The sequence below is a fragment of the Pyrus communis genome, chromosome 17 (genome assembly GCF_041283825.1).
Source record: "Pyrus communis isolate YQ-2024b chromosome 17, ASM4128382v1, whole genome shotgun sequence".
Taxonomy (NCBI): Eukaryota; Viridiplantae; Streptophyta; class Magnoliopsida; order Rosales; family Rosaceae; genus Pyrus; species Pyrus communis.
This window is the reverse complement of record NC_142581.1, coordinates 26,739,482-26,760,529: the sequence shown is the minus strand read 5'-3', so window position 1 is coordinate 26,760,529 and position 21,048 is coordinate 26,739,482. Positions and strand designations below refer to the sequence as shown.

General features: G+C 35.7%; 1 protein-coding gene and 1 long non-coding RNA gene across 3 annotated transcripts; one reads left to right on the top strand and one right to left on the bottom strand.

The window, feature by feature from the left end:
• Positions 1 to 847: 847 nt before the first annotated feature.
• Positions 848 to 17,472, bottom strand: DEG7 (DegP protease 7). Of its 2 annotated transcripts, XM_068489605.2 has the most exons (24): positions 16,981 to 17,472; positions 16,620 to 16,690; positions 15,734 to 15,868; positions 15,572 to 15,630; positions 14,422 to 14,458; positions 12,807 to 12,932; positions 12,610 to 12,699; positions 12,175 to 12,240; positions 12,016 to 12,072; positions 11,851 to 11,916; positions 10,309 to 10,416; positions 8,712 to 8,792; positions 8,255 to 8,304; positions 7,545 to 7,710; positions 6,754 to 7,266; positions 5,971 to 6,153; positions 5,789 to 5,894; positions 4,528 to 4,698; positions 4,357 to 4,436; positions 4,019 to 4,246; positions 2,619 to 2,834; positions 2,248 to 2,405; positions 1,533 to 1,644; positions 848 to 1,356 (listed from the first exon to the last, which is right to left on the bottom strand). In XM_068489605.2, the coding sequence occupies exons 1-24, from the start codon at positions 17,261 to 17,263 to the stop codon at positions 1,180 to 1,182; spliced, it is 3,339 nt and encodes a 1,112-aa protein (XP_068345706.2). In that variant the 5' UTR covers positions 17,264 to 17,472; the 3' UTR covers positions 848 to 1,179. The 2 variants fall into 2 exon arrangements, with proteins under 2 accessions (XP_068345706.2, XP_088544769.1); XM_088688643.1 differs by lacking the exons at positions 14,422 to 14,458; positions 15,572 to 15,630; positions 15,734 to 15,868; positions 16,620 to 16,690; positions 16,981 to 17,472 and adding an exon at positions 14,050 to 14,070.
• LOC148689739 (uncharacterized) lies at positions 14,960 to 17,515 on the top strand. The gene is made up of 2 exons (XR_015958197.1): positions 14,960 to 15,892; positions 15,941 to 17,515. It is a non-coding gene; the product is annotated as an uncharacterized LOC148689739 (long non-coding RNA).
• Positions 17,516 to 21,048: the final 3,533 nt, after the last annotated feature.

Sequence of the window (21,048 nt, the reverse complement as noted above, 5' to 3'; positions counted from 1 at the left end):
GCTGTCAAGTGCTGAGTGCCAGTCAGCTTATATATATTTTTTCCTTTTCTTTTGTGTAGCACGTGTAGCACTAAGTTGCTACACGTATGCTGGAGGTTTTTATATGAAAACTTTAACGAAAAATTTTCGGTACTGTTTACTTTAACGAAAAATATATTTTTACACTAAAAAGTCAATCCTGATACTATTTACTTTACCCTTTATTTTGTCCTTATCGTTAAAACTTAAAATTTTCAAGCACTTTTTATTAATTTTCCTTTTTTATATTTGGTTTATCATGGACTCGAGCTGTTACGAGTTATCCGTTATGATCGTAGGTGGTTTATCATGGGAATACATGTATATGTTGTATAGGTGGTGGTCAGCACCGTTGCTGGTTTTTGGTTTCTTACTTTTAATTCAGCTTAAAGATAACTTTACATATTTAATTGAATTTGTGATACTAATTTCGGTTGTAAACTTGAGTTTAAAGAAAATTTGATTTTTTAATTAAAAATAGAGTTCACCAAAACATAAACGCTCAATACCTATACATGTCGATTAAGTGACATTTTACCACTGCGGTGGAAAGGTGAACCCTTACATGATGACGTGTGAGTTCAAACCCCTCAATAGCTAATCTAATATCTAATCTAACAAAATCTATCATTTAACATACAAAAAAAAAAAAAAAAAACATATACATGTCGAAAATAACTCCAAAGTTGAAATAATACAAGCTACTACTTTAATTTGAAACATCATAGTTGTCTTGTATGTGGTTGGTCACCAGAGGACATTAGTATCATAAAAGAAGCTGCAAATACATTCATAAACTAACTAAATAACCATAACACATTTCCTACAATAAATTAAAATATCAACTTTTTGGGTTTATTTTTTTATTTTCTTCATCTAACAATTCCACATTTTGTTAATTGATGGGATACAAATCCAAACGACCATACCTCAAACTTTTCTATAACAATTCCCATTGCATCTACAGATAATATGGTTCCAGAATATAATATATAATATAATGAACCCCTGAGAATAATTCAATGCACAATGCAGATAGCTGCCAGCCTGAATATGACTCCATGTATGTTGGCCCGAAGCCCCAACTGGTATCGAGGGGCTTCGGCGTTTCTAAGCGTTTACCGCCTGCTTCCGAGGCGTTGCGAGATGAACGCGCTTTGTTTATATACTAGTATAATCTAGCGCCTTTATCGTCTTTCGACCCCAGATGGCAGAATCAGGATCAAATCTCAACTCCCATGTGGGCCAGTAGTGCAAGTCCTGTTTCAATGTTAGAACTCTCGGCTTCCCATTTAGATGGACTGTCCTCACACGAACAAACTGTCCGTGTTCCAATTCCTGATCACATTTTAAAGCAAGATTACAAAAATTAGAAAATATACGAAAGCAAAGATATCATAAGCAACTTAATTTATATAATATGAGAAACACCAAAGGGGAAACATAAAAGCTATCGCAAGCTATATATTGTGCAAATCTCAGCAATGCATCGCACGAACACGCATTGTGCGTACCTTTGTTACATCCACGAAAGCATCTAAATCAGGAGTCTTTTTTCCATTAACTTCAACAATCCACTGAAGAGCATATAGACCATATCTATGCACTGGACTACCATGACACCACCTGATAAATTTGGCAAGTCGTCAGCATATAAAGAGAATCGAACAGTAGGACATGGAAGGTCATATCACTGAAAAGTTTATAAAACAAAAAGTGCAAGTAATTATTAAGAGACAAAGTGGAAACTATGCACTGTTTTCCACAACTACGAAAAAAAAAATAAAAAAAGCAACTAATTTATTTATCTGTGTACATAACTACATATATTAAGCAAAATGCCGCTAAGGCCTAATTTTCAAAAACAATATATTCCACCCGCCAACAAGAGTCTCTTATCGCATGTACTCTCGTAATCCCACACTCCCACTCCATCTATGGCATTACAATAAGATTCATTCCTCCGAATGAAAATACGTGCAATATGAATACACACACCAGTTTGACCACCAGGCATTGTGGAAACTGTAAAATTGGTATCAGAGGAGTGTCCGTCCACCAGGCATTGTACACCAGTTTGACCCGTAGAATTGCTGGCGTTCATAGATACATACTAACTTAAAAACCCTACTGTACTCGAAAAATAGTTTTGCTGTCAAAATAGAGTGAAGTATGTAGTCACCTTTCACCCAAATCAAGCATTCAAATTTCACAAAGGGGAATTTGTACCTCGCGACATATACGCCATGACCTTCATCTGGAAGAAACCCAAGAGCACGCACAGCTGGATGAGGATCCTGAACGATACATCCACACCAATTTATTACACGAGTAGTACCACTTCCATCCCTAACATCCGTTCCCACAAGAAGATTGATTTCACGCCCCTGGAAAACAATAGAGATGAGACTTTAAGAGGAGCGTAATTTAAAAGACCTTACCCCTAAATCAAGCAATAAAACAAAATTAAAAAGTCCATACAGTAATAATCCAAGGAAACAGCCCCATACCAAGACAAAATACTACCACTTTCCTAACTTAAAGATTAAAGATTTTGCAATGACTGGAAATGGGATCTAACAAACACAAATTCTCTTTACCTGGCGAAAAATGGTCATGTCGAGCTGGCCATCGTTGTTTTCACTTTTATCTAGTGCTTGGCAGACATTTTCAACATCGGAGAAACATGTAACCGGCTCCTTATTGATCGCCAAAACCATGTCTCCTTGTTCTAAAAGATTTTCTGCTTTAGATCCAGCTAAACATCCTTTGACACGTAAAACTTGTCGTCTAATCGGATCTTTCTTAACAAGAGCCTAAAACAAAAACAATAATCACAATCTCATGATAATTTTCCACGCACACATATATCAGTTTAGGGATCCAACTCCAAAATCAATAAACAAAAAAATGCACAATTGAGATCAAGGACCAGAAACAAGGCTTCTGAGTTTAACAGTAAAACCAAGAGAGCAAAGGATATCAAAAGGCCAAAAAAGAGGTTCAGAATAAAATGTGGAGAATAAGGGACAGTTTATTTAGCCCTTGCAGTTTCTCTAGTTCATTCAAAATAAATTAAGGGTGGTGCTATCCACACCTCTTTTTACCTTCCCACACTCCTCAGTTTTCGGCCGTCAGATCAAAGGAATTGAAGAAGATCAAATGACAAAAACTAACAGGGGTGTGCGGGAGGTAAAAAGGGTGTGTGGATAGCACCACCCTAAATTAAGTGCCATTGAGGCACAGCACAGAAACATAAAACATAACTACTAAAAGAGGAACAAGAGGTAAGGGTGGATTTTTACTTTTTAACATTAAGCATTCCAATCCAAAAAGGATCTGAACGCTCCTCTCCATCCAGGTACACCAAATAACAGTGGGAAAGCTTAATAAAACCAATCCAGTTTTTCTCACAATCAACTAGGCCAAGATGGCAATAAGAGATTCAAAGATGATCAACAGAGCCCAAATACTGATGAAAAATACCCCATTAGCAAGAGACAGGACAATGATTAAATCAATGTCAGGTTTCAGTTCAGTTCAAACTCCCCTAACCTGGGCTGCAATAAAAGGCCTAACAGCTGGATGGCCGCAACTATCCAGTTAGGCTCATGTTGGCAGAAGTAGGGACATCATCAAGAGAAGATTTTGTTAAGTGGTAGTGTGATCTCCAGAATTTTATTATTTATATGATGCTCTCTTAAGAAATAAGGGTTAAAACAGAGGCTTCTTACTTTGATTTTATTGTGATACAAAATTTCAAACAGATTTAGCATCACTAATTGTGTCATACAAACATTATAAATTTATTGTTGGGTTTTTCCCTCCAACTTCAACCTTAAAGTGTTTCTTTATAATTATATAGACCATGAGGGATTACTAATTATCCATAAGCAACGTCATACCAAAAGCATATAATTCTTTGAAAGTTGACATGAAAGAAAGATACAAAACAAAGACATTGTCGGAAGAAATATTTAGTATCAGGAAGAAGACGTACTTGGACCCAATCATCACTCAGTCCAAAGCTTCGGGCTTTTGAAAGCAATGTAGGATATAGTTCAACCTCTAAAATTCTCACAAGAGGCATTGGCCTTTTGACACGATTTATGAGAAGAGGAGGGCCTTGAGCACCAGAAATAATTTTTTCTAGGACTTGACTGATTGAATAAATAGGGAGACCTCTAACAAACTGATGATCTTCGGAGCTACTGCCACCAAATTTTAGCTGCAAATACAAATCAAAAATGAAAATCAAATTAACAGATGTTAAAGTAAATACCTGAATTTTTTTATTTTGCTTTTTCTTTTCCTTTTGCTGAGGGAAAGGATGGAAACCTGAGTTGAAAAGCTGCCCCAGATGGCTTGAACCCTTCCATACTCATCAGTTAGTACACCAGAAAATGTACTGCCAAAATCTGAACAGAGCGCAGCATTAAAAGCAAAAAGTGAATCAAAATCAGCACAGCGAAATCAAGTTCTAGTTTAAGCAATAAGAATTTCAGTTACCGGTATCAAGCTCAATGACTTCCATATTGGTTGCTCTGTACCGTGGACAATCAGCAGATCCAATATTTAATGCAGCACATGGGTTAGTTACAATTGACTTTCTAGATGTTGCTTGTAGGCTTCTACTTAACCCCACAAGATACACAGAATCCCCCCGACGCAATGCAGGCTCTGTCTCAGAGAATAATTTTATCAGTAAATTTGTTCAAAGACAATGGAGTAGATCCGAACAAGAGATGCAAAAGAGACAAACCACAAAATTGTTTTCTTTTCATAGGAAAAAGAAATGTAATTAAGAAACAAAAGTACCACAACAGTGGAGCAGTCCGCAACTGAATAGAAAATTTTACAGGAACTAGTTGTAAACTAAGTATAATACAACAAAACCAGAAAAGCCTAAAAATGACCAAACTACTACTTTCCAATCTGAGAAAATAACCAAAAAAAAAAAAAAGAAGCAATTCTCTAACATTGAAGCAGTAGATCCTACAAAGAAGCCCAAAAATAAACCCTATTCCAGCATAAATGACCCAGCTCCTCCACTGACATCTAAAAAACCCTCCTGTTGCGCTCTACCCATAATACCAAAACATTGCCATCATGGCACATCTTCCCAAAACTGCACCCCTCTTCTAACCACCAAAATTCTACGACAACAGAAATTACTCAAACTATCAAAGTTTCAAATATTAAAGATATTTCATTATATAAAGTCAAAATTCTAGATATCTAGAAATTACTCAAACTACCAAGGTTTCAACTGACACTCCATCAACCATTATCATCCTTTATAATAACATGCTAAGTTTTTTCTTGCCTGACCACTGTTTTCAAAAACTGATTCTGTTAGTACTTAAGCCAACTATTTCTATCATATCTTAACAATAGGATAGTACCTTGACAACAAATAAACAAGCTGAGACACAAACAAAAAGTAAAATCAAAGTGCTTTAACTAATGCTTTAAAAGAATTGAGTTTCATTTTGACTTAAACAATTATAAATGTCTAAAATTATTATCAAAAAAAATTAAAAAAATAAACATTTAACTAATATCCTTAATCAGTCCCTTTTGTTTAAGTATATGCAATATCAAATTTACAAACCTAATCCTGGAAAATGGATTAGAAATAAACAAGTAACAAATCATTTAATAAAATACAGCAATAATATCATTGTATAGTATACTAATACACACATACACACTATGCACATAAACTGAAAGGTAAAATTAGAGAAATAAGGTGAAAAGCCAGCCCTACCAGGAAGTAGTTCAGCAGCACGAACAGCAGACGAACCAACAGTTCCCAGGGCCAAGGGATCATACGAAATGAGAGCATAATTGTGAACAGGGTGGAGAAAAACCACCTGAAATTTAAAATAGGCAGTTTAGGTAATTTCAAAGGCATCATCATTTACATCTGTTTACATTCTATAGAATTACCTCGCCAGGAATTTCAATTGGAAAAGCAGCAAATGAAAGCATCACATCAGATGCAGCTATTGCAACTGTGTTCTTGTCAACAGCAACCAATCCCATGTTTTCAGAATGATAGATGATGACACCAGTCCCGAAAAAATGTTGTGAATGTACACCATCGAGCATACATGAAGGTGGCACATGAACCTGTAATCATATGAGAGCACCCCCTTAATATTCACAAGAATGTCATACAAATCTGTAGCAAGAATTTTTTTGGTGATAAAAAATTTAAACCATCAATATAAAATACTTAACAAAACATCCATGACTGTAAGTATACTGACAGAGTGACACCACTCACTGAGACACAACAAAAATCCCCAAGTACAAACACAGTTAACATGCTATCCACTAGAAAGAAATCCACAAAACCAGCAGGTAGCCTGCACACAAAAACAACATACCTATCCTGACAGTATCACAATAAAATGGCACGAAAAGAATTTGTAGTCATAGGCTGCAAACCACCTAGTGTTGGGTTTTTCCCTTGAAAAAAGTGTGACCAAGTGAGATTTCGTGTGTGTGTGAAAGCCTGTGGGCACATGTGCATGCGTGTGTGTGTGTGTGTGTGTGTGTGTGTGTGAGAGAGAGAGAGAGAGAGAGAGAGAGAGAGAGAGAGAGAACATACTGCCAAATGCCAATACAAAGAATAATGACAGTTTCCTTTCTAACAAAGATTTTAGAGTTAGGAAAGAGACTATCGAGAAACACATACAGAACTTAATATATCTCTGAGATAGTTACCTCAAGCATAACGAGAGTCGGCTCTATAACACGTTCAGCTAATGAAGCATTAGCAGTTGCTACATTTGCACCTTCAAAGTCTCTCAGAACAGCATTCTCCATAGTATTTGGATCATCCAGCTTACTGTCATTTGCTTCAGGAAAAGAACAGTCAGCAACAACATTTCCATCAGAAGGAAAACCCTCCTTCACTCGCCTTTTCTTTGTTTCAACATCCAGTTCATCCCTACAATGTGCTCCTTCAGATACGTGCTCATAACTGGTTTCCATACTAGTGACACCATCAGTCAATTGCTCGTGGCTATTATGCTGCATGTCTACCAGGGAAGTGACTTCACTACTTAGCGGAACTGCTTGGCTTCCTGTACCTCCGAGTTCATTGATACCAGATGATTGTAGATTACCATCATGTTGAAACACAGGCTTAGCAGTCCAAAGACCAGTACAATCATCACGAGTGTATATCTGTGGAGGCGCATACCATTCATGGCGATCAACCGTGACCAGGACTGACTGCAGCCACCACAACAATCAACAGATGAGAACCAACTAAGAAAAGATAAAAACAGTTAATAGCTAATTTCTCTAAGATATCTAATGGGGCAGCTCATTACAAGCATTTGCTGGGTTTCATTAGAAAAGCCAACTCGTGGGACCCTATGGTTCAGAAATCAAATTTTTATTTCTTATTCCTTTGTGCAATCTTAAAGATGAATTGACCAAACCAGCATGTACAACTATTTTCATGCCAATAATTGGCGGAATACAGTATAACTACATCAAAGTATTACCTTCCTTCGATGACGATCCATGTAGCTTATATACTCTAATGGCACTCGAGCACCACGAGATAGCTTGCATAGAACTGAGATTAGATCCTCAAGTCGTGATATTTCCTCACCAGCAAACTTCTTAATGATAGCATGGCGAGGAACTCCAGCTCTAAGGAGCATATATCTGTAACAAATTAAATAATTGTTAATGATAGCATGGCAAGGAACTCCAGCTCTAAGGAGCATATATCTGTAACAAATTAAATAATTGTTACTAAAAAAAAATGCAGATCAATTTTGTCAATAGGTGCAGTTCAAAAACGAAATAAGACCTATAAAGAGAGAGACACATGACCTATAATACTTTTCAAATTCACCCTTCAATAAATATCTGAATTAAAACACTCTTAAAATCAAAACTAAGAGCAATGTTCTTATCACAACTAGGATGGAATTATTGGTATCATCAGAAAAATTTATTCTCAAATTTATTCTCTTTCTCATATAGATCTACTTGAAAGGTCTTAGCTAGTTTTGCTAGATGGTGGATTTCTTATCCATATTTTGTAATTCATGTTATTGTTTTAATAAATTGTTATTTTTTTTCTCAAAAAAAAAAAAAATAGAAAAGAAAGAAAAAGCTGACACCATCATCCCGTAGGCCATAGTTCTCTTATTTGAGTAATAACAGGAAGCAAAACATATTGCACAAGATCAAGAGAACGTACCCTGGTTCTGTCACATATACAAGGCCACAAGGGAAACGAAAATTTCTAGCCTGTATGAAAAGCAGAGTAATGTCATAACATTAAGTGAAAGGTTCAAACAGAAAACAAATCAGACAAATCAAGAGAATAAGCCAAAGCCATGGTAAATGGAAAACGAGGAAACATTATTTCAATAGGCAGGGTCAACATAATTCAAAAAAGGCGTGCATAAAGCTCTCAGAATAGAATATATATATATATATATATATAGAGAGAGAGAGAGAGAGAGAGAGAGTATACGACAAGCTACACATGTAATATGCAAAAGAAATGCACTTGACTTGGTTAAAAGCATGCCAAAATTGGAATAAAAAAATTCAGTTCAAGCAAATGCAGACTTCTATATGAGGACAATAGCCCAGCAACAACTTGTAAGATCACTCTCGAATACTAAGTACAAACGGCAAAATCAACCAACCTGTTGGTACGATAGAGGTTGAATCACTCCACCACTTACTTCCAAGAAGTAATTAGGGGTTATTGAGTGTAAATCTTGCACCTGAAATAAATAGGATAACAAATTTACTGATGGCACCTTAATGAAACAATGCTACAAACTAAAGGAATACCACCAAACTGCAACCAGGTATACTGTATACAACACAGTTGGATAACTAAAGGAATACCACCAAACTGCATCCAGGTATATAACACAGTTGAATAAATTATGGGGTAAAGACCTCAATAAGTTCATACCTAGCCCAGTGAAGAAATAACTTAATTATGCATTGTGATAAAGGCCTTAGTCTCTCTTTCATCACGATGCATAATGAGGAATGGGCAGGGACAATTTCAGAACGAAAAACAAAAGATTCAATTTACCAAGCTGATATTAATGCAAGCAAAGTAACTATATCTAAATATTTTCAGACAAAGGCTAATGCAGTGAAAGTTGACTTGTGACATAAAATATTATCAGAGAAAACACCTCTAACCTAGCCATGTCTAAAGGGCAATCAGAGCATCCCTAACAGGTGATGGCTTAAACCTCTACATGTGCGGTTCAACCATTTCAATAAATTCACTGTTATTGGTTTTCCTCTCCTATCCTTTTCTCTACCCTGTTTTCAGTCCATTAAAGATGCCCCTCATGTTATACTGAGGTTCCATAAGTCCCAACTCCTAGTTAAATCACCCACACAAACAGATACCATTTGCTAATGGCGTCCTAACTGTTCAAATCTCATGGACAGGAATTGTTGATAAAAAACAAAACACAAATGCACACACATACCATTCATATTACGAGGAACCTTAGGTACACAGACACATAAACACTGAAGCATTCTCAGAAACACGAAGTGAAACAGAAAACACTGCAGCTTAAAATCATGTGCACTGAAACATTTACATTCACTGATGCATCTTCTAAACATACCATGGACATGAACATAGAATATTAAATAAGGTAAGGCCAGATCCACCTAAGCACTTAAATGATCTCTACCAGCTGACTTCAATTGGCCAATGCATAAAAAGAGAGACAAAGATGACATGTTAGTGTGTGCACATATCTTCTGTAACATTTGGTTTCTCCAGAGTAATGAAATCTCATCTTCTCATTTATAAGGAAAACAATTTGTGCTTCCAAGAACTAAACAAATAATAGGAAGAATTAGTGAAAACATTGTTTGAAAGCGTGTGGTGGCAGTTCCTTTTAATTTCTGGTTCAGATGGGCATCTCTCATTTTCTTTCTCCTTTTCTTAAAATATTATTCAAAAACAAATTCATAATCCCATGAAAAAACAAGTAGAGCATTATACAATCAAGAAAAGACATAAATTACAAGTAACAAGTCCTAACATTCTTGATTCATAATATTGAATGAACTGTTCTTAATCTTCCAGAAGGGTGCCAACATTGGATAATAATTAATGTTAAAAAGATAAGAGTAAAGCTTGCAATGCCTTGATTAAGCAGTGCACCAGTTGATTGCCACTGCAATAAATTTTCCAGACATACATACAAGACTTTTCCATAGCAAAACATAATACCAAACAAGAAAAACTCTCACCGTCAAGTTAACAGTTAATTGTGTGCCACCCCTTTCAATCTGTAATTCAATCTTTTGATTGACACTGTCATCAAGTAAAGTCTCCAATTTTAGGAATTGGGTAATTACCTGCACAGCAATCCAATACGTTAGATTCAATTGTGTAGCTACTGTCTTGCTTGCATGAAAAACATTTGAGGTTTCCCTTCCCACAATCAAATGGAGCCTAAAAGTAATTACTTTGGATAGCATTTATAGACAAACTACCTATTGCCACATGCGTACTATTTATTTTTGTCTGATGATGTATTATTTATTGTTTTGTCTTTCTGTTTTTTTTTTCCCTTCAAATTTACTTAATTTAGTTATTATAGTTTACATGGGTGGTTTTTTTATTTTTTGTGAAATTGTTTTTTCTTTGAAATCCTAATGGAAGAAGGGCAATTTTGAGATTATGAAAGCTTCACGGTTTTTTTCTTCTCCCTTTATATATATAAGAGATAATAGATAAAGAGTTGAATTCTAACATGTGTCATCTAAAATAAACAACATGGACCATAAAAAATTATCATTGATTATTTATCCAATCTAGAAGATGCGTTTGCAAAAGTAGAAAACCATTCATAATGAGTTACTGTAGCAACCTTACATTATACAAAGTTAATATCAAGTTAATCATAATATATAGTTAATATCAAGTTAATGGCATCACAAAACTCAACAATAAGATTGGATAAAGATTATAATTTGATCCGGATTGATGACCTTAAAGATGGTGGCCAGTGAGAAAAGTAAACCTTATAATTTGATCCAGACATTTGCAAACAAAATAGTGGTCATATTTATAAAACAACAATATCAAATAAAGCAATGAATTTGCATGACATCAAAGTCTTTTCTATAAATACAAAATTAAGGGCTGGTTTGGTATTGCTGTGCTTTGAAAAAAAAACTGTTTCTGCTGTGCTGTGAGAATAAGTAGCAAAGTGTTTGGTAAACTTTTTTGTAAAAGTACTTTTGAAAAAAAAAAGCAGTATTATAGTGTTTGGTAAACTTTTATGTAAAACAGATGTGAAAAAAAAGCCGGTTTTTCAAAGCTGGGTTTTGTAGCTTCTTGTTTTTGGCTTTTTTTCACCCAAAACTGTGAAAAAAAGCTGAAGCTGAATGTTTACCAAACACAAAAACAGCTCCCAGCTTTTTTTGATACCAGCTTTTTTCAGAATCACCTCAGTACCAAACCAGGCCTAAATGGGGTCGAGCAAGATATTGGGCATCAGTTTCGAATGAGTTCAAGGCTTATTCTATTTCTCATATAGTGTGGGATATGTTAGCAGCTGTAAAATGATTTTGGTTCAGGTTACGTTACTTATAATCAAATCTATTTGAGAGATCTTAGCTAGCTTTGCTACATGGTGGATTTCTTATCCACTATTTTGTAATTCTTGTTTTTATTTTAATAAAGTGTTATCGTTTCTTCTCAAAAAATTTTAAAAAAAAAAAAAAAAAAAAAAAAAAGTCTTTTCAATAAATACAAAATTAAATGAGACAAAAAGTATGACTTACTTTCCCATTCATGCAAACAAGAACATCCCCTGGCTCCAAACACTTGTATGCCGGACCACCTGGAACCTGAAACAGGTCCAGCCTCATAAGAATCCCAGAAGTAAGAATTAGATGACCAAGAAAAAGAAAAACTCACACAATTTCAAAGTATGCAAGAATACTCACCACAGAGTCAACAACCAGCATCCCAGTTTCACCCTCGGGAGATGCATGACGAACTAACTGAACAAATCAAAAGCACAGGTTACTTGAGGCACCCTACTTTTCATGCAAATAATGAAGTATGGGGAAATAAGATGGAAAAGAAAAAAAAACAAAAAGGACCTGCTCTGTTTCACTTTGAAGACCAAGCCTGCGTGTCTCATCAAACCCTTTATGGACAAATGTCACCTGCATTATAAATTATATATGCTGTGTCACAATAATAATTACTCAAACATCGTACAACTCTGAACACCATGAAATCTTCGTATTGTTTCCAAGAATAAAATCAATCAGGTCCAAAAATTAAGAATTTCTTTTATATTATGGTTTTATTTCTCCTACCCTCAACCAAAAAAATGTGCATAAATTAAGTTGTAAAAAACACCATGATCCATTGCAATTGCAACCGATTTCAACCTCAAAGGTAAAATAACACTGGGGGAAACTGAGTCAACTGCCCACCAAAATAGCAGTACCCTTCTGAACATGAAGTTAAAAGAATTGGAAAACGGTTTAATTGAAGTGATTCCCTTTAAGGATAATTCAAACACAAACCTGAAGCGTACCACGAGGTATAAAGACTGCCTCCCATTTATTGACAAAGGAATCTCTGCCTTTCTGGAGATAGTTCAATGCCCTCACAACCTGCCGTTTGAATAAGTCTATGTCATAAATCATAATTGTGGAATATAAAATATTAAATCCCCATGCATAATTAATAAAGATACAGAAGATACATAAAATGCACTTACTCGTTCTAATGGTAAGAAAAAAGCTGAAGCACTTGATGACTTGCTACCAGCATTCAAGGCCACCGCCCTGCCTAGCCAATCAATCACAGGAGATCCACTGGAACCACCTTTGGTACCAGATGCAGCCTATAACAAAAACAACTAATAAATATAAATGTGAAATTTTAGGCTAAAGCTACTATATCAGCAAAAGATGCACTGCTCTCAAGTATCAACCAACAATGCCAAGTCATTCAATAACATAATTAACAATGACAGTCATGTAGTAAAGGACTGCAAACATATATTATTCCATATGCAAAATAGTAAAAATACTGATCCATAAATCCAATGCCAAAGCCAAGCCATATTCGCATCTCAAATCTCCCAGATTCTAAAGGTACATGCATGCTATGAATGGAATGTATATAAATTTATCAGTAACAGTGTAAATCATTAAGACCATTACCATAGGTAAACAAACTTTGCACCTATGATTTTTTTCTAAGAACGAGTATTTTCATGAAAGTCTTGTTTACAAATTTAAACCCTCATCTTTAGATACTTCGGGGCTTTTTTCATGAAAGTCTTGTTTACAAATTGAATGTATTTTCTTGGTGCAAACACAGCCAACATGAGTGAGGAGGACAAAGGGCCATTATAAAGACAAAATGCTCACCACTCAGATTTTGTTCCCTATTTCCTTTTATTTTATAATAGAATCTATAACCTATGTACAAAGGGCTTTCTCCACTTTTGGCCTCAATTCAAGGCCAAGTCTTGAACAAAAATTATAATCCTAATGTTAAGTTTTTGCATCCAACAAGTATCAAATCAAACTTCCGGACAATGAAATTTGATCATTGGTACTTATTTTTCATCAAATGTGCCCTCGATGATAATAAGGAGGACAGTACATATTACCCCTGAGATATGTTAACCATTCTTATTTAAAGTTTGACCTGGTACTTGTTAGAAAGCAAAAAGTTAGATAACCACTAAATGGGACAAATTAATCTTCACGCACTGAATTGATAAATGGGTTCAACGGTCAGGTACCAAAAGTGGGAGAGAAAAATATTTATGCCATGTGGACAACTCTCAGCAGTCAGAACCGGCCTCCAGCCATATATAAAACATCAATGTATTTTAAAGCAAGAAATTTTGTCTTCTATACGTCAGTCTGCTTCTCTTGTTGATCAAATTATTCGTTCTAATTACATTTTCATTAAAGGAATCTCCTTCCCTTTTCTGTATCTTATACCTTCATCCTCACCCAATAACCAATTAAGCAGTACAATACTGCCCAAGTATAGCCCAAAAACTACCCTACAAAAGAAACAGAAATGCTAATATAAGTGACACATTTAAGCGTCTATAAGTGCCAACCACTTTCAGGTTGGATATAATACAAACACTTCAGTATATCAAGCATTGAAATATATCCAACAGTTTGATGTTTACAGCACGGTAAGGCGCTTGACATATGTCCCTCACAGAAGCATTTTTTTACAACAGAAGTACTCTAAGGCACAATAATGAAAATAGTCACAAAATTCTAAACCCAAAACCTACTCCAGTGGAGGAGGCTTACATGAAACTATTAGGTAGCAAAAATAATGAATATACTACTTACTTGCATGTAGAAGGTATTGAAGTCATTATAACCATCCCTGTGCAAAAACACAATCATTATTAACCAAAAAAAAAAAAAAAAAACAGAAAACTGGTTGTAAAGTCTCCGAAGAACAAATGATCAAACTGTTAAGTGTTCTGCCTACCATAGGTCAGTAGCATAACAAAAGTAGCTTAGGCTCTGTTGTCTTATATTAAGCACACCTCTGTAAGAGGAGTTTAATAATAGAAGAGACAGTTATGATTTTCTCCATGTAGTTTGGGATAGTTCCAATTTTCTCAATTGTAACCTTGTAGATGTAGTTTATTAAAGGTTGCAGACAAGGTGAAATCAAGATTTATATCAAGAAGTACTTATAATTTGTAAGGAATCAGCACTTGAAAATTTATTGGACTCAGTATTTGGAGAGGTGGTTGGGGGTTATCATAAAAGGTTTTTATTGTTTCTATTGACTGCTTTTTTTGAACGAGTTCACTGTAAAACTAACAAAGAAGAACAAAGATTGTTTTAGTTGGTCTTCTTCTATATTTTTATAAAGTTTTCGTCATTGTTCTTATACGTTAAGCACAACGATTTACTTCTACATTATTCTGTGACTCAGGCAATCCACAGTCCACACTATGGTGTGTGCATCTGTGACATACTAGAAAACGCCAAGTCCTATTGTTAAATGCATGCTCTGTTTAAAAAGGTAGCTGACTAAGAATGTTACGCCCCTTTGAAGAGCTCTTCCTTTTATTTAATTATTTTGTTCTTTTACATAACATAAGAAAATCAGTAAAAGGCACCATGTGAGCATCATGCGGTTGGCGCCTTTCACACACATGACAAAGACAGCTTGTAGGTCTCAGTTTGTCAATTTTGTTAATTCTGGTTTTTCCTAGACCATTGGATGCTAAAGCTTCAAGCTTTCTTTTAACTATAGGCATCTTCCTAGTATACTTCCCATTTAACAAGCACCAAGGATTGACCACTTTAGTGGTTCTGAAAGAAAAAAAAATTATTATTCCAACAAACTACAATTCAATGAAAAACTCTTAATTTTTCGTAACCATGATATGAATCCATAGGACAGCATATATATTTCACTAGTTTTCAGGGAAAATAAGAACAAAGGAATAAGGCAGATGTTAGTCAAGCTGATACATACTTTTTGTAATGTGGAGCATCTCTATCCAAACGAGCAATAGTACCAGCCAAAATTGAGACCTAAAAATTAAAGTGAATCCAGTAAATAACAAATTACTAAAAAAATTTAAGGCATACAATTACGAGCCTATTACGTAAAAGCACAAACTTGTCAAATGAATACCTTCTCACCACTATCATTACCAACAACCCTGATTTCTAGTCCAACACAAGCAGCCTCGGGGGCCAGAGGAATCTCCTCATAACTAAGAAATTGTACTGCACTAGGATCATAACAAAAGAAGCCAAAATCATGGACCTGAAAAAACATATACATATATTAGTGTTTCCGATATACACAAGATGTCAAACGCACAAATTGATTACAAAGGTTGTTTCGGATATACACAAGATGTCAAAAGCACAAATTGATTACAAAGGTATCTATAATTGTCCTGTTACATAAATCCCATCTTTAATTATAGCTAGGGGTGAGGTAATGATTAAGAGTTTCTTATTTTACAAGAAAACATGTAAATATTTTACTATCATACTAAAATTTTCAAATGCACTTGAATTGTAGGGTGTATGACATGCAATTCAATTATAGATTCGTTTGGACAGTCAAATAGTTTTAATTATTCTTTTCTTGCTATTTTGTTGTTGCTAGCAGACTACTTGTAAACTGCTTTTTAAATAACATTTTGAAGGTTCTTTCATTTTCAAAATCACTTCCTAAATACCAAAAAAAATTTAAATACTTCACATTAAACATGTAAGAGGACATATAAACAGATAATCTCATTTACACGTTCCCAAAATCACAACCATGTCTTACGATTTGAAGAACTTAAAGGAAAGTTCAACAAAACTTAATAATGAAAATAAACTGCTTGCTCTGCATTCACAACTTTTCATTTACTATGTTAAGTAAGACAACAAAGCGTAAGGAACTATATCACACTGGAAATGTACAAGATTGTTTAATGGAGGAAAAAAAAGATCGATTTTAGAAACCACCGTGCAATTACAGCAGATCATAAACCAAACATAAGAAAGAATTTACTCACTGGATCCCTGTATATAGGATATACTGGAATTTCTTCACGGTTCACAAACATAGCTTCTGCAACTACAGGTCCTACAGTACCAAAGAAACAGATTGGGAAAATATCAAAGAAGGTTCAAGATCCTTAAATCAAATTCAGTTGAAGAAAAAGATTACTAAATGTTACCAACTAGACAATCATTACCGACTAGACAGTACTTACCGACTAGACAATCATTACCAAGCAATGCATTGGTTGGTTAGAAGCTTAAAAGAGTAAAAATTTACTTTATAAATTTGAAAGCGAAATTTTCCCTTTTCTTTCTCTCACATTTCCTCAGTATCCAAACAACAAGAAGAAAGTTCAAGAAACTAAAAAGTACCAGGCTTGACAACATGTCGATTGGTGAGGATGATCCCGCGGCGCTTATCGACGATGAAGCCGGTGGCATAGCTAGCACCAGCGGCCTCAGTGTCAAAAGCACGACAGGCGGTTGTCCGCAGAACGACGACAGCGGGGACGACCTTGCTGAGCGCCTTTCTCCAGTCGTCGGCGGTGGCGGTGTTTTCTTTGAAAGGAGGATCGATCTCCATGGAGAGTTCGTCCTTGATGTTCGATTCGCTCCCTACGGCCTCTGATCCCAGCCTCTCCAGAGGATCGGCCATTCGAACTCCGTCGCTGAATCAGGTAATAGAGAGAGAAATGGAGATTTTTGGGGGAAGGGAAATAATCTAGGGTTTGTGAAATGGATGGCAGTGAGGTTTAGTCAAGATTAGAGAGAAAGTGTGTTTCTTTTAGTCTTAAGTGGGTGCGAGTCTGAGTTGGGTCTGCGATGGAAAGTGCCTCCAGACCAGAGTCCAAACGTGTCCGGAGTGGCTTTTTTACTAAGGGAAGGAAAATATAAAATTTCTTTGTTACGTTTGGTAACGATGGAAAAGTAAATTAAAAAAATAAAAAGTTAAAATGTGGCAAAAAGATGCATGATCATGCTGCGAGTTCAGTTTTCGTTTCTCTACTAATATAAAATCTCTACTAATAATTTTTTCGTTCTCAAATTATGTGATTTGTTGTACTAATAATCCATTTTATTAACTGTGACATTCCACATCGCCCAGAGGAATGATCCTTATATGTATATTTTCATCCCTACCTAGCACGAGGCCTTTTGGGAGCTCACTGGCTTCGGGTTCCGTAGGAACTCCGAAGTTAAGCGAGAAAGGGGCTAGAGCAATCCCATGATGGGTGACCCACTGGGAAGTTGCTCGTGAGTTCCCAAAAACAAAACCGTGAGGGAATGGTAAGCCCAAAGCGGACAATATCGTGCTACGGTAGTGGAGTCGGGCCCGAGAAGTGGTCCCACCCGGACAGGGATGTGACAATTTGGTATCAGAGCCTAACCCTGGCCGGGATGTGCAGACGAGGACGTTGGACCCCTAAAGGGGATGGATTGTGACATCCCACATCGCCCAGGGGAGTGATCATTATATGTATATTCTCATCCCTACCTAGCACGAGGCCTTTTGGGAGCTCACTAGTTTCGGGTTCCGTAGGAACTTTGAAGTTAAGCGAGAAAGGGACTAGAGCAATCTCATGATGGGTGACCCACTAGGAAGTTGCTTGTGAGTTCCCAAAAACAAAACCGTGAGGGAATGGTAAGCCCAAAGCGGACAATATCGTGCTACGGTAGTGGAGTCGGGCCCGGAAAGTGGTCCCACCCGGGCCGGGATGTGACATTAACTCTGTCAAGTTTTTTTGTTAAGTTGAAACAAAAAAAGAATTTCATCAAAAAATAAGAAAATGAATTTTTGAAAGAGAAGGACTAGGCATCTCAAGAATTGAGGATGAATTCCTTCTTAGAGTACATTGTGACATGTTAGAGCAATAATAGAAAATATGGAAATAACACAAGAATTCTAATAATAATAATCATAAAGAAATTCACAACATCAATTATATATAAGATTAATATAAATAACTGGAAAGAAAGTTAGAAATACTAACAAACTTAGAGATTGAGGTTTGCATAAAATGCAATGTTCTAAAGACAGAATTTTACCCCTACTCTTGTACTTGTAGTTCGGTAGGTGTTCATCTCCTATGATTCAACAATCTATAATCCAACTTTAATTTTCGGACTCTGGCAAACTTCATATATTTCGTACCCTCAAAACATGACTCGGAGTTTGAGTAACAAAAAATAAAAGACATTGGAGAAAACTCTTTTCTTCGATCCATTAGATATGTGGGATGTTTGAGTTTATACAGAACTCAAGCCACCCCCTTTTGAAACATTGTGACCGTTGCCTAAAGTTTCAACAAATAGACGCAACTCATAAATTTGAATTCAACTACAACACATGACTTTTATTTTTCATTCATATAAAAATTAAATATTATAATATTAATTATAATATATAATTTCCAACATATTTTCACATAACCTCGTTTTTATGATCGGAACTCCTTAAGTATTGACTAAACGATCTTAATTTTAATTGATTTTTGCAAATATGAATAGTTCCGATTATAAGCATGAAATTCTATTAATAGACCCAAAGTATTTTGAGGAACTCCTCATTAACTTTAAAGAGCCAAGCTCTTCTTTTAAAATAATAATAATTTGCTTTTGTATATGAAATAAAAAAAAATTCAATTAATTTGTAATGGTAGAGATTAAAAAAAGCTTCTGATTGTTTTATTTTTTATATTTATTATGTTATATTTTTTTTCTTGTTCGTTTTTGGATAAAAATACCTATTTTACCTTGTAAACTTAACAGAAAATTGATGAAGTTAATGAAAGGACCACCTAATAGGCTCGGGTTGACATTATTAAACTCATTTTTCCTAAGAAAATGATTCTCACTTCTTGTGTGAGGCTTTCAAACCCAAGAAAACCCGGTGGCATCGGCCCTAGCTTCCAACGGGGTCAATTGTCGTTGCCTTCTTGCTTTCTTTCTCTTTTGTTTTCCTTGCTTCTATTGCTTTTCTCCCAAATTTCTGCTCCAATCTCTTCTATTCCTCTATCCCCAAGGGTATTATTCTTCCTTGCTCTGATCTTCAGCCATGAATCCTACTAAAGATTGTGCGTAGAGTTCTGGTGTATCAACCGGCTCAGGTGTTTACAATACCATCACTTTGTCCTTATCGTCTGCCAATTCCAACAGTGTTGTTTGTGGGTTTCCACGAGCTTCATACTGATAGTTAGCTTCTCTCTTTTAGTTGTCGACTATCCCTAACTCATGGTTGTGTTCAGATAGCAAATCGGAGTTGGATGTGGCGTCTGTTGAGGCGGTGGATAAGGAATCTAATGGATGGACTAGAACTGGACTGATGGAGTAAGATGTGGATGCCTTTGGTTTCGAAAGCTTGGTGTAAAGTTTGGGCCTAACTGTTTTTGGGCTAATTTTGTGTTTTCTAGTGTTTAGGGCTATTTTTGTTTATTAATATGTAGTCTTTGGGCCTTGGTTAGCTTGTATGTTATTTTGGTGTTTAATAAAATATTCTTTTACCGGCGCATACAAGCCATTCTAAGGTGGTTGTGTGTATGCAAGTTCCAAACAAGGTTAGATTGATGAAATCACACCTACAAAATTATAAATATATATAAGCTTAACTGATGAACACCTAAAAAAGTAGGTCACCAAAGGGCCTTTGAGGCTTACGTCAGAAAAGCAGTTTGGAAGGGAAGGTTGCAGACCGTACTAGGCAAACAACTATGTTATGTTAGTGATGGTGCATACTAGTCTCCACGGCAACTTACTAGTAGTTCCAAAGGTCTCTAGTTGGTTGGAGTGTAAGAGAGCCGGATACCCAAATAGGAGACTATGAAAAAGTCTGCTTTCGACCAACTTGGGTTTGGTATGGCTTGGTGGTAGGACACCATGAGCATAATGGGCTTATGGCAACCGAATGCCTCGTACCTACAAGAGAGGTAGATGCCTCGGTCCCTTGAGATATTATGTAGTTTGCTCACAACGTGAAGGGTAAAACTGTCATAGTGAGATTAAAGTCCACGTGTCCTTCTCCTATTAGATGCAGTTAATTTATGTCTTCACAGGTTAGGTTGCTGAGTTTCACGCGTTGATCAATTACTTTTTTTCTTATTTCTAAAGTAAGTACGATTGGCAAATATTTCGAAGGACAAATTGTGACCCCCATTAAGGACTTAAACTTTTGAAAATTAGCCATTTTCCCCTCACCGTTAGATTCCATCTACTATTCCGTCAAATTTAGAGGCAAATTAGTCTTTTCGTTCTTCATTCTTATTTGTCAGCTATAACTATTATACATATAGGATAGCAGAAAACTATCATTATGCAAATGTGAACATAACTAAGGCACCATCTTTGAAAAAAGAAATGCGGCCTAATTACCATCATGCGGCATAACCCCCAAAACCTAAAAGGAAACTCAACTGTTTTTATGAGGATGCTGTATTAGAAATCTTA

What these genes read in the sequence shown, in the direction of transcription:
- DEG7 (XM_068489605.2), bottom strand. Translation starts at nt 17,263, where the DNA reads ATGGCCGATCCTCTGGAGAGGCTGGGATCAGAGGCCGTAGGGAGCGAA. An exon ending in TTCAAAGTGAAACAGAGCAG is followed by an intron (nt 12,073 to 12,174) that starts GTCCTTTTTGTT and finishes TGATTTGTTCAG; the next exon opens with TTAGTTCGTCATGCATCTCC. An exon ending in TGGATCGTCATCGAAGGAAG is followed by an intron (nt 7,267 to 7,544) that starts GTAATACTTTGA and finishes TGGTGGCTGCAG; the next exon opens with TCAGTCCTGGTCACGGTTGA.